The sequence below is a fragment of the Gadus morhua genome, chromosome 15, assembly GCF_902167405.1.
Source record: "Gadus morhua chromosome 15, gadMor3.0, whole genome shotgun sequence".
Classification (NCBI taxonomy): Eukaryota; Metazoa; Chordata; class Actinopteri; order Gadiformes; family Gadidae; genus Gadus; species Gadus morhua.
In genome coordinates this window covers 19,742,833-19,756,233 of record NC_044062.1, presented here as the reverse complement: position 1 = coordinate 19,756,233, position 13,401 = coordinate 19,742,833, and the positions used below count along the sequence as shown (strand labels likewise).

General features: G+C 47.4%; 1 protein-coding gene across 6 annotated transcripts in view; it reads right to left on the bottom strand.

Annotated features, from left to right (window-relative positions):
* Window positions 1-13,401, bottom strand: part of map3k21 (mitogen-activated protein kinase kinase kinase 21) — a 31,395-nt gene that overhangs the window by 11,544 nt on the left and 6,450 nt on the right. The window contains exons 2-9 of one of the 6 annotated variants that reach the window (XM_030378808.1): window positions 9,228-9,408; window positions 8,627-8,775; window positions 6,837-7,012; window positions 4,784-5,024; window positions 4,232-4,354; window positions 2,551-2,701; window positions 2,028-2,218; window positions 312-1,133 (exon numbers count right to left, since the gene is read on the bottom strand). In XM_030378808.1, the coding sequence (XP_030234668.1) occupies window positions 312-1,133; window positions 2,028-2,218; window positions 2,551-2,701; window positions 4,232-4,354; window positions 4,784-5,024; window positions 6,837-7,012; window positions 8,627-8,775; window positions 9,228-9,408 (2,034 nt within the window). The remainder of the gene's footprint in view (window positions 1-311; window positions 1,134-2,027; window positions 2,219-2,550; window positions 2,702-4,231; window positions 4,355-4,783; window positions 5,025-6,836; window positions 7,013-8,626; window positions 8,776-9,227; window positions 9,409-13,401) is intronic. The other 5 variants (XM_030378809.1, XM_030378810.1, XM_030378811.1 and 2 more) reach the window with 5 other exon arrangements.

Genomic DNA, 13,401 nt, shown 5'->3' with positions numbered 1-13,401 from the left:
ACTATAAACTGTGTTACTCACTACTGTAGTCCCTGTGTTACTCACTACTATAGCCTGTGTTACTCACTACAGTGGTCCCTGTGTTACTCAATACTATAGCCTGTGTTACTCACTACTATAGCCTGTGTTACTCACTACTTTAGCCTGTGTTACTCACTACTATAGCCTGTGTTACTCACTACTATAGCCTGTGTTACTCACTACAATAGCCTGTGTTACTCACTACTATAGCCTGTGTTACTCACTACTATAGCCTGTGTTACTAACTACTACAGCCTGTGTTACTCACTACTATAGCCTGTGTTACTCACTACTGGGGCTGGTGGAGGAGGACTTCCTCCTCCGTAACCGTAGTCCTGGGACCGGGTGCCCCGGCTCTGGTGCCGGGCTGGGTGTCTGTGCCGGGGGCTGGCTCTGGGTCCGAGCTGCTCCTGCCACCGTATCCTGCTGCCCCTCCACCCCGGCCACGGCGTCCGGACTCTCCCCCTTCCCCCCCGGGTCCCCGTCCGCACCCCCGCCTCCCCCCGTCCGCAGCACACCACTGGAGGCGTTGCCCTCCACGATGGCCGACATGGAGATGAGATTGACGGGTCCGGGGGCGTGGCCGGGGGAGTGGCCAGAGGCGGGCTCCTCCTTGCGGGGGGCGCGGCCTCCCGGTGGAGAGGTGCTGCGTCGGAAGCGGGTGGCGCGCTGGAAGAGCCCCTCCTTCTTCTTCTTCTCCTCGCGCTGCGGCTCCCCGGCATCCTCGGGGCTCCTGAGGGCCTCCCGCAGGTCGTAGCCCAGTGCCAGCGAGGCCAGCAGGGCCCCGCATCCGTACAGCACCGCGTCGGTCCGGCGTCGCGCCGAGGCACGCTTCAGGCTGTTGGTGGGCGTGACCTGGGGGGTTGTGGAGGTGGAGGAGGTGGATGTGGTGGTGCAGGGGTCCTCGGGACACTCCGGCCCCCCCGCGGTCCCAAGCTCCCCGCCCGGCCAGCAGGGAGCGGCCCCGGTGCCCTGGGCCTCCGGGTCCTCCCTCCACAGAGGTAGGTCGATGTACACCTGGTTGGGGAACTTGAGTTGCTTTGGTTTCGAGCTGCTGCTGCTGCCACCATCTCCGCCGTCTGGGGAGTAGGTGTCGTCTTTGCCGCCCCCTGCTGGTAACAGAACAGTTGTTCATTAAAACATGACATGGGTGGACAAGGATTTTTGATGAATGCCTCAATGGAGAGGCAGAAACCCAGTCACAAACACTTCAGTGCTGAAGTGTACCAGACGTGCACACAATATATACAATACAATTTAGCAACATAAACAAGGCATCATTTTGTTTATAGTTCATATATGAAATATCCAAAACGGCCAGTAACAGGTGGTTCCTGCAATAGCATGCATTTAACCAGTAGAGGGCGATTTGACTCCATTGTCATGTCCTATCCGATATTTGAGCATTTAAGGCAGGATCAATTTCTAATACTACTCTGGATTTCTAACTACTAAATGAAGTACTCTCGTACTTCATTTCATTTGCACAGAGAGTCTGGACCTACTCAATTGACAAACGTTAACTCACTTGAAGGCGGGTGTCTGTTGAAGTTTAAAACTATTGGATCTGCCCAGTGCCACTCTGGATCTGCCATAACCAATCGCTAACGTTTGGCCGGGAATCACGTTGCACGCAGGTTGTAAACAAACCAATCACTGTGCGTGAAGATGCCCGTCAACGAGAGCTGACTTTAACGTCATTGATCTCAGCCACTCCCTCTGTTCGCTGATTGGACGCAGAACATTTAGACAGAGAAAACCCACTAACATACCGCAGACCCAGACCAGACCGGGAAATTCAAATTGAACGGTAGTACTTAGGCGGGCGGAGCCAGGCTAGAATTTTGGGGTTTGGTTTTGCAAATGTCAAAGTGATCTGGAAGAAAGTAGCAATGACTGAGGAGAGAGTAGGGGTTCGGCTGACGGGCCCCTATAAGATGGCTGGGGGCCCGCCTCACCTTGCTCAGCTGTGGGGCCCCTATAAGATGGCTGGGGGCCCGCCTCACCTTGTTCAGCAGTGGGGCCCCTATAAGGCGGCTGGGGGCCCGCCTCACCTTGTTCAGCTGTGGGGCCCCTATAAGGCGGCTGGGGGCCCGCCTCACCTTGTTCAGCGAACAGCGCCGCCAGGGGGACGGACTTCTGGGTCTTCAGCAGACTGGTGGACCACGGGTTGTTGCCATCAGAGAGGGGTCGAACTCTGATACACACACACAACCACACGCAGGTTTTGTAAATATGTAAACATAATAAATGCTACACACACAAGGTAAACACAACATCACGTTGTTTCAATTGAAAACGGTTCTGTCGACAATTGTCTATTCTATTTGACTAAAATGTATAGAATATAAAACATGTTTTCAGTAAAGTACAAGAACTCTTCCGGGCTGAAAACCCTTTCAGCCCGGAAGAGTTAGTTTTGGATTGACTGCGCTGCTTAGCTATGTCTGCACGTGTACGTGTTTGTGTGTGCGCATGCGCGCGTCTCCATGTGTGTGTGTACATGCCCTGCGTGTGTGCGCCCCTCACCTCTCGGCGGTGGCGGGCCGCTCCTTGCTCTGCACCGAGCTGGGGCCCCAGGTCCGGCCCTTCTTCTTGATGCCCTTCTTCACGTCGTCGAACTCCTCGGGCCGGAAGAGGGTGCTGCGGCCCCACGTCCGGTTGCTCTCATCCAGGGTCACTGTGGGGAGGAGAACCACGTCGTCACGGTTACTGGATACACCGGCACCGACACAACCGGGCTGACCCCCTCCCCGTATGCTGAATGTGTTAGTTGATGAGACTGTGATGACCGTACTGGGAAGGTCCCCACTGTTACAGGAAGTGGTATCCTTTGATGCTCTTTCAATGGTAACGTACGGGGAAGGACAATGGCTGGGATTTCATTCCAATGTTATTTTTTATGTTTTTCTGTTGACGGCCCTCTTCTTGAAGGGCAAACGACGTTGCAACCAGAGAATGAGCATTTTAGTCAAACACGTAGAGATGGATTAGGTTTAATGTAACAAAAACAGGTGTTTCTGACCCCTGATCTCAGATCCAGCCGTCCTACTCTGTTAAAGCCAAAACCCTTATGAAAGCTATATCTGCCTGGGGCAGATTTGTGCGAGTGGATAAAGCTTTCATAAGGGTTTTTAATAGATGTATGTCTATAGTGGCTTCTACATGGTGTTGGATTCAAAGCTTTACAAACACCTTTTCATAGTTTACTTGTGCTGGCTGAGTTTGTGTTACCCAATCACAAGCTTACAGATCCCTGCCTGCAGCTACATGATTGGTCAAAACAAACAAGAAGGGAAAGACGTGTGAGACCACCACACCCCCACCAACTCCCAAAATGTGAGGTTATCGACACACAAAAAGAGATGTTAAGGTGGTAAACTGCAGCCATCCTGAACACAATAACACCACAGCACACCGTAGAAACGGGGTTAGAATCCCACACAGGAAACCTGCAACACCAACCAAGACCCAGTTGCCCAAACCGAGTTGATCAAACACAGAGACGATCCATTTTTTTCAGCGTCCCACGAGTTTTGAGCCAACCACCAGCAGACCACCGGCTGCTTTTCTCTGAGCCGTATATATAAGGAGGACAGGACAGGGCTGGGCCCGCGGTCCGGGCGAGGGGGCGACCGAGCAGCCCATGGCTTGCCTTTGCTCCTGAGCCCTGAGTGGTCTGCAGCCAACTCGCTGGTGAGATCCACCTCCTGCTGGTAAACATACAGACTGTCCCTGTGCGGACGACACTGCACTGAGGGAGGGAAGCATAACACAGGAGCCGTCACGCCAGGACCCCATCCAGACCAAGGGGAATTATGGATGGTTAGAACAGGCGCACTGTATGGATTGGATTGGATTGTTTTGACTTTTGTTTCTCCGATACTACAATGTTGTTGCAGGTCCGGGAAGGACTGTCCTAAACTGTGTTTCAAGTCAGAAATAGTTGTTATGTCTGTGCATGTGTGTGTGTGTGTGTGTCTCCGTCTGTGAGTGCAAAAGACAGAGCAATAGAAATCTTGATGTTCTAGAAGAATGGATAACATGTGCTCTTGTAGCCTTGCACTCCATATTGGGTCTTTTAGTATCATTTGCATCATGGTATTTATGAATGAACTTGTCCATGAACCACCTGACTGGGGCTTCCCCCACTGTGTGCTCAGAGAGTCTCAGACTCAGACAGACAGAACGTGTGAGACAGTGGTCTTACGCTGAATGGCTCGTAGTCGCGGGATGAGGGTGGGGCTACTGGGAGGGGAGGAGTTTGTGCTGTGAAGACTCCGCCTCTTGTCCATTGAGGGCGAGGCCTGCACCGTGATCTTGTGTTGGAAATCTGTGACATCACAACAAACGGGCATGACACGTCATGTGAAGCCCTGGCCTATAAACAAGCATGAAAGGCTAGGCACTGAGGATAACATGCGGTTGTTCAATAAGAACACACAAACCTGTATGCACACAAGCACTCACACACACCCAAACACACACACACACACACACACACACACACACACACACACACACACACACACACACGCACACACGTACGTACACCCGCACGTACATATACACACACACACACATCCCTACGCAATCACACCTGGACAGCCATACGTGTGCACGCACGCACGCACACACACGCAAGCAAGCACACACATGCACAGTCACACACACACACACACACACACACACTAATCCACATATGCCCACTCACACACACACACACACACACACAAACACACACACACACACACACACTCACCCGAGGGCAGGCTGATGCGGTTGCCGTCCTTCAGCTTTAGGCGGGAGCGCTTGAACTTGCCCTTCCTCTTCTTGACGTTGGGCTTGTCCTTGTTGAGCTGGAAGATGAGGATGTTGAGCTCCCGCTCCAGCACGTTGATCTCCCGCTCCGCCAACTGCTGCTCCCGCCGCTTCAGCAGCTCCTCCTGGGACTTCTGCTGCAGGGCGGCCCGCGACAGCTCCTCCTCCCGCGAGCGCAGCTCCTGGTGGGGTTGGGGGGAAGGATAAAGAGAGTGGTTAAAACACAACGTCTGGAAGAGGAACCAGATAGAAGTCGCAGAGCCAGCCTTTCCAAACGGGAGGCCTTGAACAGAGTCCAGCAGCGCTGGGTCCAGGACGGACCACGTGGTGTCAGGAGGTCTTGGCCGGCCTCACCCCTAGCCTAGTAGAAAGGTCGCGCACAGCCAACCTTTCCAAACAGGAAGCCACAGACATATTCCAGAGAGTTAAAGAGAGAATAGGTGAGACAGTGTTTCAGTTGCGAAAAACCAAAAGCTACATTAAGGAACATAAAGACAAGTATCGACCAATTTGCCTATTATCCTCTATGATAAGGCCAAGCTCTTTCAAAGGCAGTATGTGTCGAAAAGAAGACCACATTGGGGATGAGATGCATGACCCAGGTACTGACAGACAGACAGACATCTATGTAAGACACAGCCTGCTCTAGTGTGATATTATAAAACACACAAGCGATGGAGTTCCGTCGTCACAAGAACAAAACGGCTTTTAAGTTTTTCTCATGACTGGCTCAGCTCTCCATCCCCTTCCTATTCTTACTTTAATTGCTCTTTGCTTAGCGTGTATAATCCTGACTGGATGACTTCCATAAAGCAGCTTTAAAGTGGTCGCCCCCCAACAAGCCACCCACAGAGATGCAGATTACTGGCAAATCTGGACAGGAAATCGGCGGTTGCAGTTGCTTATGGAGTGGCTTATTTGGGAAACCTTCTCAGGGAATCGCTGTGGGAACACCGCTGACTGCAGAGATAAACAGCATTACCGTGTTTCAAGAGGTCCACCCTGTAATGCGGTCGAACTGTGGTGCTGAGAGTCAATGAATATCATTATGGACACGGCCATGTGACCATTTTCACCGCTGGGAAAAATGCTCATTGTCTCAGTTTGCCCCTAATATGAAATAACTTATTAACTTTCCCAATGGCTTAAAACTTAAGCACCCCAAGTATGTGCCATCAGAGGATAAAGGAAGGATTTGTTAGAACACAATTAAGCATAAAGCCAATATGAAGCTGAACATTATTTTACTTTTCTACAACCAGACATGATATATAATCTTAGCCAGCAGGAGCAACGTAACCTAAAACCAGTAGCATGCAGACTGAGCCTACTCAGTGTTAGTTTTATTTTTTTTACCCCATCCAACCCATCTAAATCAACATGCTGAAACTCCCCTCCCCCTTCCCCACGCCCCTCCCCATCCCAAACTTCCATCGAATTAGCACCTCCCCCTTTAAGCTAGCGATGGGAGTCTCACACAGGAAGCAGATTAAAGTCTTAACAAGGGGAAGTGCGCTAAAGCACCTCAACGCTAAATGCTTGTTTTTGTTAAACGTGTGATTAGCCCGTCTGTTGGAGGGCAGGCGATTACACATGTCAAGTCCCCCAGAGCCGTCCTGAGCACCAGTACATATTAGCAACTAAGGCCCCAGCCTGCAGGAAGCATCATCTCCCTTGCATTGAGTACACTGAGTTCTACCTGTGGGAGTTTTCAATCAGACACACCTAGTGTCTGAGACGGACCGAGACAGAAAGAGAGAGAAAAAAAACGACCATGAAGACAGAATCGTTAATATCTCTTTTCTATGTGAGCATTGATCGATAAAAGGCCACATTATGATTGAAAGTGCAAACATAATGTAAACCTTCCACACGTGCGCGTGCAAATGGGCGTAAGCGTGCATGTGCAACACTCTACAGTACACGCACACACACACACACACACACACACACACACACACACACACACACACACACACACACACACACCCCACCTTCTCTTTGGTCCTGAGCTCGTCGAACATCTCCTGGATCTCCACGCGCCAGTCGTCCTGCATGCTGTGGAAGGATTCCTGGGGCATGGTGGCCATCACCGCCTCCTCGATGGCCGACAGCTGCTCCAGGATGCAGGAGAAGGAGGGCCGCACGTGGGGGTCCTGGTCCCAGCACTCTGCATGGAACACACACGACCCGTATATCTAAGGGTTAATACGGCCTGATGGCACTTTGTGTACTTCAAAAATATATATAGAGATATAATGTGCGCATGCAAGAATGCTAAGGAAGGCCAATACAAAAAGAGTCAGGCCTTATCGTAGATGTATATATACTATAGAATAAATAATATGTATATTATGTATTGATATATACCAAGTATGTATACATTGAAGTCTGTGTTAAATACACAGCTTTGACATTGTTTCATTTTATTAAATTAACAGATTTAACACGCTTTTTAACACGTTCAATAGCACATTTTCAAAATAATTAAATGAGTTCCTCTTGATTCTCAAAGCCAGTAAGTATGAAACTTCTTCAGCCAATCAACGATTACCAAAGTCAGAACACACCAGGTCATTAATGATCTTTCTCTCATTCTCGCTGTCTATTCACTTCACTACACTGTGTGTACCAAGGCTGTTTCGGGTGTTTAATCAATGCTCACTTCAGCAATACATTGTAGAGTCGACTAACGTTGATTTACACTTGGATCACCACCTTAGTCTCAGTTTATTCCAGAAACTAATGTATGGATCCATATTTCGCCTAGCAATACCAATAGGCAATCTTCATTAACTCATTAAACTTGAAGATTGTTAAAAAATTGTTCTACTGCATCCAAATACCAACTAGTCTAACAATATTTCCCTCTCCATTGAAGTGGGGGAGGTTACTCATTTGTGATGGAGCTGATGTCATCGATATCGTGTTAATATATGTTAATAGAAATTACATATTTCTCGTCTCACCAGAAGCTACGATAGCAGGATCATGTTGTGATGGTATAAACACAAATGCTTTTCAAATTACCGATTCAGTGCAATTGCAAAAACCACTGATGACTTGGTCTTCGATACGCATTTCTACCCGTCATTATATGCGTTTAATCTGCGTTTTATTTGTATAGACAACAACCGGAGTGAGTTGAATTTTCGATTTAAAGTATTTGTATGACCCCTAGTGGACACAAATGTATATGTATAGGCAGTCATGTAGTAGCCTAGTAGAACGAACGAGACCACATTGATGTGAACAAAAGGTAAGTTAATAATGCCTATTGATTAAACACCCACACTGAACATTAAGAGGAATATATGGCCTGTAAATCATAGTTAATAATATACAGTGTATTACTGAAGTGAACATGGATTAAACACCCGAAACAGCCTAGGTCCGTATAGTGTAGTGAAGTGAATGCACAGTGAGAAGGAGAGAAAGATCATTAATGGCCTGTGTGGTCAGACTTTTTTATCGTTGTTTAGGTGAAGAAGGTTTATAGTTACTGGCTTTGAGAATCTGGTAGTGTTGAGGAAAGGCGGTGTAAAAAACGGTGTCTGCGTATTTTACAACGTAATAAAAGACGCTGTATTCTACGTTGATTTATATCAATGCACGTCTCACACACACACGTCACACACACACACACACACACACACACACACATACACACACACACACACACACACACACACACACACACACACACACACACACACACACACACACACACACACACAAACACACAAACAAGCACACACCAAAACACACACACTGCTCAGCCTACCTTCCATGAGCTTGGCGAAGGGCTCGGGGCAGGTGGAGGGGATGGGCAGGGTCAGCTTGTTGACGGCCACGCCGTAGGCCACGGCCAGCCCGTCGATCCCCCGGTACGGCACCTCCCCCGTCAGCAGCTCCCACAGCAGCACCCCGTAGCTGGAGACATGGACGCACGCACGCACGGACAGACAGACGGCGGAATGGACACACACACGGAAGACAAACACAGACCTTTAAGTGCACCTGAAAATGTCCTCTTACATTATAAAGTGCTTATGCATTCAATATATGAACGGGAAAATTATTTAAATGATAAAAATGAAATAATAGATATGCAAATAATTATTATGTTTGATTAGCTATTTTATCAGTTGTATCAGTATTATTGTTAATTGATTCATTTATTGCTTTGCTTTAGAAACAAGTCTTTAATAAATGTCCTACTAATAAAACCAAAAGAAATAAAGAGACAGAGACAGATCGAGAGACAGAAACAGATAGAGAAACAGATAGAGAGAGAGAGAGAGAGAGAGAGAGAGAGAGAAAGAGAGAGAGAGAGAGACAGAGAGACAGATAGAGAGAGAGACAGATATCCTCGCTGTCCATACCTCCATACGTCACTGCCTTTAGAGAAGAGCGAGGACTTGATGACCTCAGGGGCCATCCAGGAGTAGGTTCCTGCGGCGGACATCTTGGTGGTGTTGTGCCACTCCCGAGCCAGACCAAAGTCTGTGATCTTCAGTGTCTTCCTCCCGATGTCGTCGTTCTCGATCGTCTCCAGTAGCAACACTGCAAGACAGACCAGACCAGGTGAGGAGCAGGAGGGTGAGGGGACATGGACCAATGGCCGGAGTGATGGGGATGGGAATGACCGGATGGGATGACCGAATAGGAATAATCGTATAGGAAGAAATGACAACGGATGGGAATGACCGGAGTGAAATGACAACGGGTAGGAATGACAACAGATGAGAATGAAAACGGTTAGGATGGGCAATGGATGGGAATGACAATTGGGGGAGGAAAACAACATGAAGTAAAAAGAAAATGTGAGATAGAGACAGGGATGCGGTGGATGGATAAGGTTGACGTGGCAAAGCAATGCAAGAGGAAGGACAAAATAAAAATGACAGATGGAACATCAAATGAGAGATGGACATTCAAAATAAAAGTGCATTGTGAGAGGAGGTAACGGGTGGCTAGGGAGGAGAGTGAGGCGGCGAGGTGATATTCAAAAGGAATGCGGGTCATTTATTACTATGGAAACCGGAGGCTGACAGCCTTACAAAGAACCTGTCCTCAGGACCTGGAACTATCTAACAGATAAAAGTAGACCTGAAATCTTCAAACCAACTGGTAACACACACCTGGACCTAGATACCATAGTAAAAGCCCCACTCCACTAATAGACACACCTGCTGTATTCATAGTGTCCTTCCCACCAAGAAACAACATAACATCCTCTCAGAATTAACTAATATCTCCTTTGAACATATTGGAATCATGTTCCTTTATTTCATGCAGGCCTTAAAACTCAGAAAGATAACACAGATAAATGTTTAAGAAAGTCGAAACATATATTCCAAGCACTGACATTATAAAGCGAAAACAGAAATATAACTGATTCAAGCATTCAAATGTTTCATATCATGCAAAGAAAGTATAAAGGTATGTGCTTATCATATAAACCTCCTCGTAATCGAAGTTCATACGACAAAAACACACACACACAAGCTTGAGCTTCCCCTCAGTCCGCTCAGAGTGCGGGTTTCCCCTCAGGAGGGCCCCTCTGCGTGGGGGGGCCCGGGGGAGGGCCGGACTAAGCAGCCTGAGAGGTGTCAGGTGCGTGTGCAGGATGTGCGCATGGCTCAAGGCCACCTCCGCTATGCCACACTTTGGTTCCATGCAAGGGCTTTGTGAGACGCCTTAACATCCACAACAATGTGCACGCTAGAGTTACTCTTTGTGGGCACACACACACAGACACTGAAGGACACACGGAAAGAGAATGTTGAATTGAGTCTCCTACACTGTAGTATGAATACAATGAGTCACTAACTTGTCGGCACTATTTAACAATTATTCGCTGAAGGTTAGGTGAATAATTGTTTTAGTACACGTGAACACTCCAAAAACACTTTTTGCCGGGATTTATTTGTTTTTATTAGCGGTTTATTTGTTTTTATTAGAGTGACGAGAAGACCGTCACGCGCGCTAAACAATATCCGTGTTTGAGATCTCAATCATGGGATATTGCCCAATATCCCGAGATAGCGAACCAATCAAATTGGGCCCTCTTACAAGGTTCATGTGTAGCACATAAAATTTGTGGTTATACATATTTGACCAAACCAAGCTGTGCATATAGAGGCCTGTGTGTGTGTATGTGTGTGTAATTGTGTACAATCATGCAGGGTTTATCTCAAGGTGTTACTTAGTCGCCAACGGCCCTTGAGTTTGGACGAATACGTGCATGCAGGCTTGTGAACTGTCATCGGTCTCCCACACACAAAAGACCACACTTTGAGTGGCACTATTTTCCCATGCTCCTCGTTTTGGCTTATTGCCTATTTCTGAGCACCCCAATGCTGCATCGTTCCTGACACAACACACATGCACGCATGCGCACACACACACAAGCACAAAAACCCTCACATACACATACAGACAAACACACACACATAGAAACTCACACACACACAGACACACACACACACACACAAACACACACACACACACACACAGACACACCCACACAGAGTTGATGTTTGCAGGGAAAACAGAGAAGCAGAGGGGGAAAAGGAGGTAGGATTAGAAGTGGGAGTGAGGAAGCGGCACGGAGAGACCTTGACCTGTTCATACCCGCTCTCCTTTGTCCTGCTAGCAGACACAACAAGATGAGTCAGAGCACAGCCCCATTCACCATCCTCCTCATGGAGGAACTACAACATGGTGACAGAAATAACATCCCAAGTACGGCACATCCAAAACAAACTTCATATTCCTTTAAAAATAAAAGCAACCTGGTTTACCACTATCACATTTAAATACGTGTTTTGAAAACCATAATCAACCCAAAAGGTCTCAGAAAAGCTGGTAGACAACAATTGGGGCCTGACAATACAATAGTGACTATTTTCCCACAGAATTTTGGCAGCATTTATCCGGGTGGTGCCCCGAGTTCACTAAGGGGGGTATACTGGATCGGCCACCCCTTTGAAAATATGTTCTGTAATGAAAATGAATAACAGTCAGTCAGGAACATGTGTACATGATTGCCTATTCTACAACTGGTCGGACACATTGAACCGTAGATTACCAGACTGATAAAGGAAAACACTCATGACAAAGTGAATCTTCAGACTAATAAGTAGGGTATTAGTGCCATGGCGGGCCTTGGTCACTTGGGCCTTGATTCCCTACCCAGCATCAACTAAAGGGATTCAATTACAAACAGGTTTCTCTGGATTAATGATATACTTCTGGCTGCCAAGTCCTCTCTGTCTGATTCCATAGATTCCTTGTACAACGCTGGTGGTTTCAGCGGCCTGCGGTGAATTCCACGACAAGGAGACACGTTGACTTCATGACCACGTTAACCTTTCAGATTAGCTGTATGTGTTGTCATTTAAAAAAAGCTCATGCTCTGTGGTCTGAGTCAAACACTGCTGAAATAAAAGGTACTATATTCATCAGCATAAAGTCTAGTGTAGAAAATGGTCATCTTGATCAAAAACCTTTTCTCTTCTGCTGTAATTCTGCTGTAATCTCACTTCTACCTAAAGATAGGTAAAAGAGAGATTGAGACATGTATGTGTAATGGAAGAAAAGAGGCAGCCAGACCAAAACACAAGACTGAGCAAGATGATAAGGGGAGAGGTGGGGAGAAAAATTGCATCTGCATCGTTGCAAACAAATTAGTTTTAACCCCGGTTCCCATGGTGTCAAAGTTATTTACAGCTGGAGAATAGGGAACAATAAAGGCTTGAGAGTGGCGTCAATGGGACAAGGCTGTGGTGGAACAGTGTTGTTATCACTGACATCCCACGTGAAACAACCAGTGGTGGAACCACAATGTGTTAGATGGAGAATAGAAGTAACTGACTTTAAACAAAACCTCATGGCATTACGCTGCTCAAAGTGAAACCGCTGCGCAGTAATTCAACTACACACAATAAGCCAAAGCGGGTGTGGGGAACGAGTTGTTTTGTTCACCTTCCAACATCCCCCCTCCTCGAATCAAAAGACACCACTTTACCCAGTGATACTTGAAGCCTACCTTCAATGACCTCTTCACCCAGCAGGTCAACGCCTGGAGGACTGTGGTGCATTTCAATATGTCTCTTATTCTTTGGACGTCCGTAAAGGGTTGCATATATTTATTAAAACAAAATAAAAAAAACAATAGCTTGCTAATTTGAGGCAACCCCAAAGGTATATTGAATTGGAGAGAGTGGCACATCCAAACTTGTATTGCTGAAGTGGAGTGCAGGCCTCGACTACAATAGCGCACATTTCAATTTAATAAGTAATATGTTGGTTCAAGACCCGTCCAAGACTGTGGTTGAGTTTGTTTCTTAGATTTATGCATTCAATTCCAAAGGACCATGCATCCTCTAGCTGCCCCACACCCTCGAGTTCATACCCCCAGGCAAGCCCTGGTACACGAGCACCTGGGCAAGACAGCACCTGTGGAATGATTGATCTATAGGGCAGACCCCCTGTAATACGAGTGAGGAACACCTCCAGCATTTGCACCGAGCCCCTAATCCGTCAGACCCC